The sequence below is a fragment of the Equus asinus genome, chromosome X (assembly GCF_041296235.1).
Source record: "Equus asinus isolate D_3611 breed Donkey chromosome X, EquAss-T2T_v2, whole genome shotgun sequence".
Classification (NCBI taxonomy): Eukaryota; Metazoa; Chordata; class Mammalia; order Perissodactyla; family Equidae; genus Equus; species Equus asinus.
Window position 1 is genome coordinate 110,869,939 of NC_091820.1, and position 15,955 is coordinate 110,885,893.

The window sequence follows — 15,955 nt, forward strand, 5'->3', positions numbered from 1 at the left end:
AGAGGAGGGAAAAATCTAAAAAGCAAATCTGTGAGACTCAATGCTATGTATGTAACTGAAAGCAGAGGAAATTCCTCAGCATAACATACTTAAGTCATTCAAATGGAACTGCTCACGCACCTGTACAGGTTTCATAGCAAGGTTACCGGGTCAAAAATGACTGCTATTTCAAAGAGAGGGAAAATAGAGGACCCAACAAAAAGGGGACAAAATAAAACAGCAACGTTGTCAGCAGCTTATTCTTGCTGAACCCATTTCTCAACATATTTTACTGTCGACTAGACTTAAGTGGCTTTGCCCTAATTCCACATCAATACCAAAGCTAATCTAAGAAGTTAGGAAATCTGGACCCTCAAATCCAGGAACCAAATTGGTGTATACTTGGCCCAATTATTTGGGAGTCTTCACTTAAGCACATTAATATTCTGTTCTGTTGAACTTATTTAAGCATTTACATGTAACATTTCCCTACTCCTCGCCCCGCCAAAAAAACTATTTGGGGAAGAGAAGAGAAATGTAGAGAGAGAAATGAGTTTTCATACCCCTTAATCCCCAAAGCCACTCTCACCCAACAGAATCGAAGGCTGGCTTTTCTAACTCACTAATTGAACCATAGCTTCTCAAGGTTGGCATGACCCTTGTAAGCGACAAAAAAAAAATCCTATAAAATCTAGAAACATTTTAGCTTAGTTCTCTTTGCCAGTGTTAAAACATTAAGTGCCAAAATAAAATACACACCTCATTTCTCTTCCCACCAACATTAGGAAAGGCCACACACACTAGGAAGAAAGATGGTTAGTAGAAAGCAAATACCACACACTGTGTTAATCACTGTAGGTGACTAAAATTTACACAGATCCAGGTGTAAAAGTTAACCTCTAAATTTTTAAAATATCTATTTCACTACAATGGACAGCTTCTTAATGTAAAATATAAAAAAGGGGAAAGGAAATTACTGTTTATTGTGCGCCAATTACATGAAGCGTGGTGCTAAATGCTTTAAGACACTGTAAACAATCTAATTGTTCTAAATATTTCACCGGCAGTATTTAACTATCAATATTAATATTCATCTGTGAATATTAATACTTGATTTATCTGACCAACACAAACAAAATCATGGAAAAGTAAAGAGCCTGAGATTTGGTTCCAGCCAGCATGTTGGTCCACAGGAAAAATGGGATGGGTGACTGCTTAGCTGTTCCTATCTGCCAAGTCATTGTGTTCACCCAGATGTGCTCTGGTGTTGAAATATTTTGTACAAACACCACCTCCCCTCTCCAGAGACTCAAAGTGTTGCTATTAGGCTACGGCCCAGAAAAAGCACACCACCGTTTTGATCAACTTCGGCTCCTTTTTATTCAGGAAGCAAACACTAATTCTTTTTATACATTTTTTTTTTTTACATTCCAGAAATAAGTGAAAATAGCAGTTTTAAATATGTTACAAAGTTGGCTTTTGGGGCCTAATAAGCTTTTTGAGAGAGGGACCAGCCAACTGACCTTCTCCTCAAAGCACCAATGTAGCTTCAGTCTTTTACCAAGCTCTACCACAGCTGTGGCCGTCTAGGATGTGCTGGACATCCAAACCGTGTGAAAGCTATAATGGAGAGTTGCTGTCAGCCTCTCTGCAAGGCACCAAGAACAAACGGTTCCAGCTTCCTTTCTTCAGATTGAATCAAAGTTTCTGAAACTTTTCAATTGCTCTCTCAAGTAGTGCTCTCTCAGCATGAAGACTAGGATTTGTTAAAACTCGTATATCACAAGATACAGTAAGTCACTTCCAATATTCTGGAAACCACATGGTAGAAGTTATAAATAAATGAACACTAAAATTACTTTAAGAAAGTTTTACATCATTTAGTCGGTAAGGACATGTACACATACAGCACAATTTACTGTTAAACATTCTATAACTGGCTTCACACAAAGATGAAAATAGGTAATACAAAATGATCTGACATTTTCAGTAAGTCTGGAATTAAGACTGCAGTTTTATTGTCGTCAATGTCAACCTTACATATTGTTGCAGATTGCTGTGCTGTGCCCTTTAAAATGGGAATTCCTTTCTCGGGGTGAAATCCCGTTTGGATATGTGTTCCTGCTTTGTACACACTACTAAAATTCGAGAGACACAGCATATCAAAGACACAAACAGTAACTGCACAATATCATCTGCTGGATTAAGCTAATACAAGTGGACAGAATTCTTTAGGTTCCAATACCTAATAAAGCACTATATGAAATGAACAAGGTGAAACATCTTAAGAATGAATATACTCTGCAACCAGAACATGTAGCATTTCATCAATTCACAAATCTGCCTCATTAGGCATTTACAAAATAAATTAGTAAGATCTCAATTTGCTTGAGGCATCACAAGCTCGTAATGCCCCACTTGGCCTTCCTGTTTGAGCTGATCTAGCAGGTCTTCCTTCCGTCTTTTTCTACCTACTACCAGGTACCTGTCATGGCCTACCCCATGAGACTTACTCTTAAGACCATACTTCTGGGCAATCTGATGTATCTGCTTCCGCTCATCATTAGTCAGCTCTGTAGAGAAAGTCAAATCCGTGTGGCTCTCGGAGCGGGCGTAGTTTCTGATAATCTGTTCAATATCTCTCTTGGCAATTTTATTTACCCTCTCTACATCAAGACCAAGCCCTTCCCGCTTATGTTGCTCTTTCACGGAGATGGGCTCCCGGATACCCTCGCCAGATTTACCTAAACCGCCACCCGTCCAACCCATCTTTCTCAGCAGCTGATTTCCTATGTTATCTTCTTTGATTTGTTGTTTGTAAGCCTCCTCTGCTGAGCGGCCCTGAATTTCATTTCTTGAAATCACATCTTCAATAGCTCCTTTCTTCAAGTTGTTAATGACAGTCGGCTGGGTCTTTTTGAGAGTTTTTACAGCTTCCCCAGCAGCTTCATATTTGACAGTTTTCTTTACCCCAACTGCTTCTGCAATTACTTCACTCTCTAGAATCACCTTGCATTTCCATCGGAGGCCTGTCATCCTTTCATAGACGTATTCAACTGTCATTCGGTTAAACTGAGCTGTGTCGTTCAGCGTGCAGACAGGATTTGAAGAATTCTCATAAACGACAAGATCCTTAATATCTTTCTTCTTTCCAGATCCCCTGGGTGAAGAGCCTGTTTGGCACTGTGAACTTTTGACAGATGGGTAAGTGGGTTGTGTTTTTTGAAGGATTTTCAAAGCCTCATCAGCAGCTGCATGTTTACTCGTTTTTTTGGTTCCGTAACCTTCAGCTAAGCAGTGATCTTGCAAAAACACTCGACAACGCCATGTGCGATTTGGCATCATCTCATATTTGTATTCAACTGACATTTTGTTGTATGAGGCAGAATTGTTAAGGATACCAATTGCATCATTTGCATTTTCTGTAAGAACAAAATTGGTCCAGTGTTTGGCGGAAGCATTAAAAATCGGCTGCCCAGAAGCATCTTTAGCTAGCACCACCAGCTCTTCTGGTGGTTTCAGAGCTGGAGGAAATTCATATGAAGGCATGCCAATCTGACACACCACAAGGTCCTCTCCAATTGTGTGCTTGAATTTCCGTCGGACAACCCTCACTTCAATACGTTTCTGCAAGAGTTTTACGGCTAGCTCAGTAGCTCGATCCCTGGACCCATTCTTGCTGCCAGCATAACCTGTAGTTAAGTAGATATTTTGGCATCTAACTTCACAAGCATAACCATCTGTTAGAAGTTTTTTATTTTTGGGGATGTCAGCAGGAGGAATTTCTTTTAAAGGAGCATATATATACTCAGGATTTGTCTTACATGCCTGAATACAACGAGTTAACATATATGTATAATTAATCTTATCAGAACCAGAAGTCATCTCTGGATTAGAAAGGTTCTTCCAGATAGTCGCTGTTAATTTTTCAATAAAATACTGCTTCTCAGCTACCACTGACTCAGGAAATGTCTGTGATGGTGGAGGCTCAGGAGCTGACTGAGAGTTTGCCTGCTGTGATGTGCTGCTGGGGGCAGGGTTCCCACTGTCAAAATACATGTTGGCTGTCACAGGCTGGTCTTTTGTGAAAATAAATCCTGATGAATCACAATATTGAGAATTCCCATCTTGTACACTGAAAGAGTCTTGAGTGTAATCTTGGTAGATGTCTCTCGGCATGCTGGCAAAATGTGTTTGTTCATTTGCCTCTTTTGTTTGAGGGCCATAAGGATCTTCCTGTCTTTCATCTTTTGAACTACTAGCTACAAAATGTACAGGCTCAAAACGAGGTCTCGCATGGAATTTGGAACCGGCTTGCTTTTTAGGAGGATTTTGACCTATAGAATGAGTGAAATTTACAATTCATTAAAAAGGGAATATTTCAAAAGATCCAAGCAGGAAAATAGTACCAACCATATTATTTGCAAGCTGCACTGTTGGTACAAGATACTTCCCATCACAAAAACGTCAGGTCATTTGGGTGAAGGGACTCACTATCAATGTAAGATTCCAGCATAAGACGGGATGCTCCCTGTCCTTCCGTGTGTAAGGGAAGAGACTTGATAGAAATCATGCCATTGCATCAAGTATGCAGGTCACCACCACACATGACTGGTAGGTGCTTTCGTATCTAATGAGTTATAAGCACAGGTGAAGTGTACCGAGTAAGAGGTTGTTCCAGTACAATCTCTTACCACCTGTGCTGAAGAGCTCCCTTCTTAAGGATTGCAAATGGAAGAGATGGCTCTAACGCAACAGAGATGATAACCAGAGGCATTTACAAAGTTGCTCTCTTTTGTATCAGAGGTGAGTGACTCTGTGCTGGTGCTATGTATAGTTGCGACTAAAAATCAAATAAAAGTAATTATCAAAAGATCCCAAAGGTTTTCAACTTCAAAATCTTAGCTCTGACCTATTCTGCACAAAACGTGTTTGCTATATTTTATTTCTAGAACAAACAACAGCTGGAAACTAATGATTTATGGAGGACATCAAACTTAAAGCTTTGGAAGAACTCTCTGTCAAGGCTATGGCCGACACTAGAGCTTCCTCCCTCTAACACTGGTCAGTAGAAAGCTGGTCCACCTTGGACCCATCCAAGAGGATTTAGTCGCTTAGATGTGCAAATGATCAGAGTATAAGGCTGTTCTATTTAGAGGGAGGTTCCATGGCATGGACTTCAAGGACGGCATTATAGTGTGACTGCAATAACCTTAGTTTTCAGTTCTATTTAGCATCCTCAAAAAAAAAAAAAAAACACCATACATAACTAAAAGTTAAAACTCTTCTACATCTGTGTAAGATCCAATGTTACCAATGTTATTTAAAATCATATACGACACTCAAATCGTTAAAAAAAAAAAGCCGCGTTGTTTCTTCAAATTCCACCTTCCAGAAACAAGTATACTCACCATCGCATGTGGAGAGGTGGCGTTTCTGACCCTTGGAAGGTTTGGACAGCATCAGGTCATAGGAAGGCATCTCCCCAATATCAATACCTTCAGCCATTTGGAGAATCTTTTCCATCAAGCGTGGGCTGTACCTATTTAAAATTAATATAACCTACAGTTAAAACAGATAAGAATGTAGTTTTAACAAAAGCTTCTAAATGAACCAATCTTATAATTGCTCCCATAGGATTTTATCAACAGAGTGTCTTGGCTATAAAGCTGAAGAATCCGCCCTAAGATACTCAGCTATCAAATGAGTAATCATGTTACAGTCACTAGAAGACATACAAACATAAAATCAAGAAATGTAAGTGAAGACTTTATCTTTAATTTGAATTGAAAGTAGCTGTATAAACTCGTGATATATTTTCCTGTAGTATATGCATACTATAGGTAACTAATTACATTTATATATTCATAAAAGTACTAAGAGTGTTAAGAGCTGCTGGGTTGTTAACGTCCAGATTGTGGTCTCCATCATTTTTTGTGAAAAGCAATCAGAGTCCTTAGAGAAATGGCTGATTCCAAGTCTGGAGCAGGAAATGCATAAGATGAACGCGGGAGACATTCTTGTGCCCGGAAACAGGGAAGCTATCAAAGACTTCAGGAGTTGTGTCAAATGGACTCAGAACCCAATCTGAATAGACTCCTACTGGCAAAGTGAGCCAACTTGAGTATCAATAAGAACAGTAACTGCAGTGGATTGAGACACATCAAATACATTAAAAACCCAGTGGTTTATAACGATACTTACAAACTCATTATTGGTCACCTTTGGAGGATGGTAGGGAGTCATTATTCCAAAAAAAGGGAATATTAAAAGAAGAAAGTAAGCATTTATCTGGAATTTTTCTGTACAAATTGTAGCTGAGAGCAACTAAAGAGCTGATGAGGAAAAATCTCTTTTACAGAAGCATTCCAAGTAATAAATGAAGGAATGATAGACTACTACCATTTTGCAACCCATAAGAGATAATAAATGATCATCAATGGCTGCCAAGCCTATCAGGTGAAAAGTTGATGGGGAAGAGCCCAGAAACAGACCCACACAAACATGCTCAACTGATTGCTGACAGAGCTGCAAAAGCAATTCAATGGAGGAAGGACACCCTCTTCAAGAAACGGTGCTGGAGCAAGTGGGCATCCACAGGCAAAAAAAAAAAAACACCACAAACCACCCCCTCCAACCTAAACCTCATACAAAACTGAATTCAAAATGCACCACGGACCTAAATGTAAAACTATAAAACTTTTACAAAAAAACAGGAGAAAATCTTCAGGATCTAGGACTAGGCAAATAATTTTTATACTCAACACCAAAACATGACCTATAAAAAAATTTGATAAAATGGACTTCATCGAAATTAAAACTTTTCCTCTCAAAAGACCTTGTGAAAAGGAAGAAAAGACAAGCTACAAACTAGGAGAAATGTTTGCAAACCACATACCTGACAAAAACTAGTATCTAGTATAAAGATCTCTCAAAACACAAGAGTAAAAAGGTGTATCATTAGGGGCCGGCCTGGTGGTGTAGCTGGTTAAGTTCACATGCTCTGCTTCGGCGGCCCAGGCTTCACCAGTTCGGATCCCGGGCATGGACCTGTGCACCGCTTATCAACCATGCGGTGGCAGACATCCCATATATAAAGTAGAAGATGGGCACAGATTTTAGCTCAGGGCCAATCTTCCTCAGCAAAAAATAAAAATTAAAAAAAAAGGAGGATTGGTGGTGGATGTTAGCTCAGGGCTAATCTTCCTCAAAAAAAAAAAAAATGTACCATATTAAGAAATGAACAAAAGACATGAACAGAACATTTCACCAACGAGGATATACAAATTGCAAATAAGCACATGAAAAGATGTTCAACGTCATTAGCTACCAGAGAAATGCAATTTAAAACCACAATGAGATATCACTACACACCCTCAGAACAGCTAAAACAAAAAACAGTGACAACACCAAATGCTGGGGAGGGTGTGGGGAAACTGGATCACTCACATATTGCTGGGGGCAATATAAAATGGTATGGCCACTCTGGAAAACAACATGGAAGCTTCTTATAAAATTAAACACGCAATTACCACATGACCCGGCAATTGCACCTTTGGGCGTTTATTTCAGAGAAATGAAAACTTATGTTCATACAGAAACCTGTATACGAATGTTCACAGCAGCTTTATTTGTATCAGCCCCAAAGTGCAATCAGCCCAGATGTCCTTCAACAGGTGAATGGTCAAACCCTGGTACATACACACCACGGAACACTACTCAGCAATAAAAAGGCATAAACTACTGATATGTGCAGTACTGCGTATGAGTGGGAGGGAAATGGATGTGGTTTTAAAAGAACAATGTGAAGGATCCTTGTGGTACTGAAACTGTTCAATATCTTGACTGTAGTAGTGGGCACACAAGCTACACGTGATAAATTGTATAGAACGCACGCACGCACGCACACGCGCACACACACACACACACACCCCCCCCTAGTAAGCACTAGTAAAACCGGGGGAATGTGAATATAACCAAGGGATTGTAACAATGTCATTATCCTGGTTATGATATTACACAATTTTACAAAATGTCATCATGAGGGAACTGGGTAAAGAGTACAGGATGTCTCTTTGTATTATTTCCTACAACTGCACGTGACTCTACAATTATCTCAATAAAAATTTCTATTAAAAAAGATGATGGGGAGGGGCTGGCCCCGTGGCCGAGTGGTTAAGTTCGCGCGCTCCACTGCAGGCAGCCCAGTGTTTCGTTGGTTCGAATCCTGGGCGCAGACATGGCACTGCTCATCAAACCACGCTGAGGCAGCGTCCCACATGCCACAACTAGAAGGACCCACAACGAAGAATATACAACTATGTACCGGGGGGCTTTGGGGAGAAAAAAAGGAAAAAATAAAATCTTTAAAAAAAAAATGATGATGGGGAACTTTATATAATCTTATACTATCACCAAAAATGGGACAACCAGACATATGCCCCCTGATGTCATACAGGACATACAAAGCACTAGTATTCTTGCCCTCCAAATAACTGAACCTGAACCTAACTGAGCCGCTAACTCCCAGAATGTTAACCACCACAAGAATATAGCCAGCCAAATCCAGAATGAAGGAAACACTGTGTGACAGCCCAATTTCTTCACCCAATAAATAGCATGGAAATCAAACGAGAGGGGAACAGTTACAGGTTAAAGGAGACAGACCAATCAAATACAACGTGTGGACCTTGTTTGGATCATAAATCAAACAAACCAACTGTAAAAAGACATCTTGAGACAAATGGAGAAAACTGAACATGGACTAGGCATTGGATGAAATTACTAATTTTGTTAAATGTGAATAAAGGTATTATGACTTTTTTCTTAAGATTTTATTTTTCCTTCTTCTCCCCAAAGCCGCCCAGTACATAGCTGCATAATTTAGTTGTGGGTCCTTCTAGTTGTGGCATGTGGGACACCGCCCCAGCATGGCTTGATGAGTGGGGCCATGTCCGCACCCAGGATCCAAACCAGCGAAACCCTGGGCCGCCGAAGCTGAGAGCGCGAACTTAACCACTCAGCCATGGGGCCAGCCCCCATGACTGTTTTTTAAAATTTTTGTCTGGTACAGATACATACTGAAGTATTCACAGGTGAAATGAAGTCAAGACTTTAATATACTCCACACTATGTCCCACAAAAAACTGGGGGCAGAATAGATGAAACGAGAAGCATAGCATGACAGACTTGGTAACTGCTGAAGTCAAGTGATGGGTACAAGGGTGTTCATGAAACCCTTCTACTTTTGTGTGTGTTTGATTTTTCCATAATAAAAAGCTTTAAAACATACAATTTTAAAAAGGGCTCCTTATGAAGTAGATTGGTTGCTTGAGAGAGATCGTTTTACTACAGAGAAACAAAAATATGGGCTCAAGTGAAGTTTTTGTTATCATGGGGATGTACTCACCCTTCCTACCTTCAGAGCCTTTCCCGGCCTATGACCAAGAAAGAGACTCCTGGTGGCACTTGGGAAGAAAGTTCTGAAAATGAGTAACTATCATACCTTTACATGAATAGGTTCTGAACTTGAAGGAGGGTAACATTTTCCATTTTGGGCACAGTAGATTCCACACCCATCAGATGTCTTTCCTTACAAAGCAAAGAAGTCAAGACATGGTAGCCTTCATTGCAGGTTACCGAGCCTGGTTGGAACCTGCGCTCCCCACTGATAATTGCTACTGCTGCCGCTGACACCAGTATTTAAACTCCAAGAGTAATTTTATTTTCATTTACTCTTATCTAAACATCAGAAGGTGTAGCCTAAAACATCATACATTCTATATATCACTTCCATTCAGATTTGGGTGTCCCATCTCCAAGTATAAGATGAAAACAAGATTATGAAAATGAGATGAACTCTACAAATCTTAAACTGGCGATGCCACTCTTGCTACCAAAATTGGTACTACAACCAAGCCACTCACCTTAAATTCCTGTCAAAATTCTCCAGACCTTCAATTACAGCCTGATTCCAAATATGGTGTACAACTGTAAATGGCATGTATGTCAGACATACAGTGTGTGTGAATGAGGCATTTGGGGTTCACTCCATTCATACTCACTTTTCTCCCAGGTTTCTTCCAGCATTAGTAATGATTATACCTACGTACTGTTCTCCATTCATTACATTTGCGACAAAATTCAGCATCACCCATAGGCTATAAAAATAAACCTTTGCGTAGGTTGCCAGCACAGTCAGCTTCTCAGTCCTTTATTAGGAAGTCATAATACTGAAGAAGTCCAACCAGCTCAAACAATAAGGGAAAAGACCGTACAGCACCCAACGCTTGACTATTCAAAGAACAATGCAAATAGTATAATCTAGAATCTTTAATAAGATCATTAGGATTTCATTCAAAATTCTAAAATTCTCCAGAGAACAGCAATCGAGGGATAAAGAAGTGGTTCCACATTTTTGAATTAAGCCAAGGCAGTAAAGCTTTCATTGCTCAGTCTTCTGTACTGTGTTTTTTCGTACTGGATTTAAAAGTAAGCTTTACTCCAGAAATTTTAGAGACTCCTCCAGGAAAAGCACCCACAAATCCCACCACTGATAACTTCAGTAACATTTTGGGGTTTGCCTTTTACTATGCTTTCCATATCCCACCCTCCCCCCAAAAATCACCATTGGATCATCAATGTTGATTTGTAATCTGGTGGAGGTTTTTTTGGTTTTTAATTTACTATATCATAAGCTTTTTCTCCATGTCATTACCACATGAAATTCAATGGCTGTACAGTATCTACCTTATGGAGAAGCATGATGTAAAGTACATCATTCATGAGCTGGTGACTGATGCACTCTACCTACTGTGTGCAAAGATGGTTGCACAGCGTGAGCCCAGCCGGCACCTACCTTCCAAACACCAGTCTCACGTCAACAAGGAAGAGAAGGGGCAAATAATCACGGTGGCAAAGCTGGTTTCATCTTAAGATATATTTTCCCGATTAACTACTATGTCATCAAAGATCAAGAGGCCAGGATTCTGCTTCTAATCCTATTGATGAAGAATGACTGGAAAACTCAATGCTCCAGTTAACCAAACATTCTGCTTTATTAAATATATCTACAATTTTTTTTTAAAGATTGGCACTTGAGCTAACAACTATTGCCAATCTTTTTTTTTTTCCCGCTTTATCTCCCCAAATCCCCCTGGTACATAGTTGTATATCTTAGTTGCAGGTCCTTCTAGTTGTGGCATGTGGGACGCCACCTCAACGTGGCCTGACGGGCAGTGCCATGTCAGCGCCCAGGATCCAAACTGGCGAAACCCTGGGCCGCCACAGCAGAGCGCACAAACTTAACCACTCGGCCACGGGGCCAGCCCCCAATATATCTACAATTTTTAAGTAAAAATTGCACAGTCCCCTGGGCATTCGTGTGAACAATTATGTAAGTGCTATAGATGTAGTTGATTAGAAGACGATACTAACTTTTCATTAGCCACAAGATATATCTTAGAAATGGCTTGCGGAAAAAAATTCTTGACAGGTAGTTTACTTTTATGAAATAGACAAATCAAAAGTGAAGAGAAATAATTTCAGCTATTTGAGTTTTCTGGTTGCCTAGACTGTGAGGGAAAAAAATGATCAGAAAGCAGATTGGACAACACTGCTTTATTCGATCCTATAAAGCAACGGTTCTCATAGTGTAGACCCTGGAGCAGCATGACCTGATCATCATAATCAACTGGGAACTTGTCAGAAATGCAAATTCTGGGGTCCCACCTCAGACCTACTGAATCAGAAACCCTGGGAGTGCGGCCCAGCAATCTGTGTTTTAACAAGCCTAACAGGTGATTCTGATGCTTGCTTAAGTTTGAGAACCACTGTTTGAAGTCCAGAAGATATTCAAACTTGTTCCGTGAAAATGGCCATTGTCACAAGGAATGAAATGTGTGGTTCGCCTCCCTGCACATCTGAGCTCCTCCTGGCTTGGTCTTATGATCAAGGAGTTTTCAAAGACATCCTTGACCTAGGAGTTATCGCAATCCCAACTAAAAGAGCACACAGCAAGTCCTGCTAGTGGGGAAAAAAGTGCAGAGTTCCCTTCTTGCTATCATCCACAATCTCTTCTAAAAGTCAAAAGATGAGCCTTGAGCAACACGTTAACAATTTAAGTTTAGAATGGGCTGTTTCACCATGTATTCTGCAGTTCCCATGAGAGAAAAGAAGGGTCTTTTGTCACAGAAGAATAGACCAGAGAACACGAGCTCTGCCAGCATCAACGTTAAGAAGTACTGGAGGGGCTGGCCCCGTGGCCAAGTGGTTAGGTTTGCGTGCCCCGCTTCAGTGGCCCAGGGTTTCGTCGGTTCGGATCCTGGGTGCGGACATGGCACCGCTCATCAGGCCACGCTGAGGTGGCATTCCACATGCCACAACTAGAAGGACCCACAACTAAAAATGTGCAACTATGTACCGGGGGCCTTTGGGGAGAAAAAGGAAAAATAAAATCTCTAAAAAAAAAAAAAGTACGGGAATATAGATTTCACCCACCTGAAGATGACAGCTACACAAAGTCTGCCTAAAGTGGAAGAGTGCACTTGGTCCCTAGCTTCCAAGATTCTTTATCGCCTTTTCTCTTTCTCCTGTATCTAAGTTATCAGATATAATGCAAACAGTACTTTTCAGTTACACTATTTGATAACTGAATTTCAGCAATTCTTGTATTGACTGAACTGACTTAACTACAACGTAACATGATGACTATACATACATACACACACACACACACACACACTATACACAGATGTGCTTGGATGAGTGCACACACACACAAAATGCCCTGGATGGTTGAGCTTTTAACACTGACCACCACTGGCCTGCTTTGTGTGTTTTAATGCCCTAGTTATGTACAAGGCTGCTGTTCTTGGAATGAAATCCTGAGATATAATAATGATGTGGCTTGTGTCAGTTACTTGCTTTCACTCCTGGTCCATCCTTCCCAAATACAGCAGTTGTGTCTCAGTGGAAAGAGCATTAGAAGACCTGGGTCCTAGCCCTAACTGTGGGACCTTGGAAAAGTCACTTAACTTCTTGGCCTCCATTGATTTAGCTGTAAAAATGAGACACCACCTAATTCCCAAGGGTGGTGTATTAAGCGAGATACATAAATATTTTGTACACCAAAAAGCTACATTCATGCGTTCACTCCACACATATTTACTGAGTGGCTATTATGCAGAAGGCTCTCTTCTAGGCACTGAGGATAAAAGTGTGAACAAGAAAGCAAAAACCTTTTTCCCAAAGGAGTTTACATTCTAGTGGGAAGGTAAGATTTATTAACACAAAGGATGGTTATTCTCCCCCATGTAAGATTTTTTTTAGGATTCAGATTCCCCATGGATATTCCTTATGTGATATTAAGGAGACCTATGATTATAGGATAAAGTTACCTTTTCAACTGCAAGAACAATATTGTTAAGTGAAGGTCGATTAGATTTATCTGACTTGATTAATAACTGAGGTTTCCCCAGTTGTAACCAGTTCCTCCAGTGAAATAATCCTTACCTCTGGAGGCAGAAATTACACCAGAGAAGATAGGGAAAAAAATTTGTGATGAGAGCAAAGCAAAGTATCACACTGCATGCTGTGTTCAATAATTATGAGTAGGAGTGGCCAATCTTATTTTTCTGTATCTGTTACACTCATTCCTGGAACCGAATTGGCTGAATTTGACCTGATCGTTTTCCAGAATTTCTCATTCTTCCTAATAAAGAATTCACCATGAGGCAGGAGTGTCAAAAAAAGAAGCCTCTCAGTCTGTTAAAGGAATGATTAGTGTAGTATAGGACCAATTTGGGGGTTCTGAAGGACAGAAGTCCAAGTAGTCTGTTTTTTGAAAAAAAGAATGCGTTGGAACCATACTGCAGTCTCCATTGAATGCAAGGAGCTTTCCAAGAGGCCTGTTCAGAATGCACACCAGGTTCTGGGAAAGAGGGGAAAAACACACACACACACCTGAAACCTCACCCAGAGGCCAAATGTTAACCCTTCTGATCACATTTAAGGTGAGAGGAGGGCAATCCATTTTCACAGCAGATATATCCATTTCTTTGTTTGCGCCCAGACACATTATGCGCAAATCTACAAGCAAGGCGGACCCTGCGCCGAGAGACCTCATACAAACCGCCTCCCCAGGAGAAGACAGTAAAACCCAGCTAGGGAGACTGGTGGTGTTTTATTTAATGGGGACAGAAAGAGAGTGGTCAGGAGGAGACTAGGATTAGAACCGCAGGGTCCCCTCCCCTCCCCTCGCAGACCCGACTGTCGAATATTCTCTGCGGATACCGCATCCTTGGAAGGTCCTACGCAGGTCCGAGGTTCTGCTATTCGTCATTTCCCACGCCTTCCAAAACCATCACCACAATGACCAGCTCTCAACAATCCTCTTCCAGGCGCTGCTTTATCTCCATCCCTGGTCCTGAAGGGGCCGCTCCCGCGATCCCTGCACCCTTCTTGCTCTTCTGTCACCCCCTGCCACCTCGCTTGGCCAACCCCCCCGCCCCCAGGCCAATAGTGAGCCCTCTGGTGTCCTCCAACATCTCCAAATCCCCAGCCTCTGAGCCCTCATCCATACCCCGCCCCCATCCCCATCCCCTACCCCGGTCCCTACCCGGACCTTCCCATCTTCCTCACCTGCAGCCCAGGAAAACGTGGTTGGTCCAGGCGGCGGAGAGCGCGAGGAGCTGGTCGAGGGCAGCCCCGGGATAGCTGTGCAGGTGCCGACAGATGAAGCTGCGCCGCAGAGCCCACTGCCAGTCACTTTCGTGGCTATAGCGCCACTGCTCCAGCACTGGCTCGGGCGGGGGCGGCGGGAGGGGCGGCAGCGGCGGCGGCGGGAGGGGGGGCAGCGGCGGCGGCGACAGGAAGTCGCCCCCCAACAGCAGACGTCCGCCAGCCATCTTCTCCGCCCCCAAGCAGGGACCCCAGGGATGAAGCCAACTACTGACCAGGAGCGAGCGGGAACGGGGGTCGGTGGGAGGGGCCGGGTGAGGAGGGGCGCGCCAAGGCGCAAGGACCAACTCTCAGGGGACCGGCGTGTGTGCGTGAGGGGCGAGCGGCAGAAGGGAAGGGCGAGCACTAGCTCGGTCCCGACGCCGGGGAGCACGCCCGCTGCACTCCTCCAACTCGTGGAGGAACAGGAGGAGGGCGCCCGCCGCAGTCCCACGCGCGCCGGGGAGGCCGGGCCGGGCCCCGCACGCCGCGCCCCCAGCGACCTGCAGCCCCACGCACTGCGCGGGGAGAGAAGAAGAAAAAGACACCGGCACGCTGGGCTCCCCCTCCTCTGGGCGCTAGCCTACCTACCCGCGTGCGGCCCCGGGGTTGTGAGGCCAGTGCGCGTGCGCCGCGCCTGTTCCCTAACTTCGAAATCCCGTCGCCGAATCTCGCGAGACCTACATTTTCTCTCTTCTGCCGACGACGGGCGTTTGACGCACTACGGTCACAAGCGGAGGGCGGGGACTCCGGGAAGGGAATTTTGGAAGGCTCTCTGAGGTTCGGGAACTTGATTCCGTTAAATCCCTGGAAGGCACCCTCAGATGATCGTTGGTAGCAAGGGCTGGCCTGACGCTTCTCACTGGGTTTCTGAGCTGTGCGACGGTGGGACCGTGTTCTTTGGGAGGGACTTAAGTTTGGAATGGATTTTATACTTTTTAAAAACATTTCGGCTCTCCAAGGCGCCTATTCTTCAGAGAGTAGCGTGAAAAGCTCTGTGCGTCGTGCATCATTAGCTTTGTATTTTATTGTGAAAACATAGGAAAAATGAATGACTTGCAAAGAAAATCATGCACAGGACCACTTCTCAAGTCAACCACTTTTATCGTCCTTACTCCATTCCAATTACTGACAAATACAGACACCATACTTACACAGTTCTGATCACGATTGCAAATACTTCTGTATTTCCTGTCAATCAATTTAAAACATGCAAAATATTATAAAATACAAAAGGGGCGCCCAAAAGAGGGTTAAA

At 42.6% G+C, this 15,955-nt stretch overlaps 1 protein-coding gene across 1 annotated transcript; it reads right to left on the minus strand.

Annotated features, from left to right (window-relative positions):
- Positions 1-1,334: 1,334 nt before the first annotated feature.
- On the minus strand, positions 1,335-15,325 carry NKRF (NFKB repressing factor). The gene is made up of 3 exons (XM_044763931.2): positions 14,620-15,325; positions 5,391-5,521; positions 1,335-4,316 (listed from the first exon to the last, which is right to left on the minus strand). The coding sequence occupies exons 1-3, from the start codon at positions 14,883-14,885 to the stop codon at positions 2,359-2,361; spliced, it is 2,355 nt and encodes a 784-aa protein (XP_044619866.1). The 5' UTR covers positions 14,886-15,325; the 3' UTR covers positions 1,335-2,358.
- Between the last annotated feature and the right edge of the window lie 630 nt (positions 15,326-15,955).

Coding starts and splice junctions, on each gene's coding strand:
- NKRF (XM_044763931.2), bottom strand. CDS start 14,885: ATGGCTGGCGGACGTCTGCTGTTGGGGGGCGACTTCCTGTCGCCGCCG. Junction 5,522..14,619: donor CACGTTTTCCTGGGCTGCAG/GTGAGGAAGATG, acceptor AATTTTAAATAG/GTACAGCCCACGCTTGATGG. Junction 4,317..5,390: donor CCACCTCTCCACATGCGATG/GTGAGTATACTT, acceptor CTCATTCTATAG/GTCAAAATCCTCCTAAAAAG.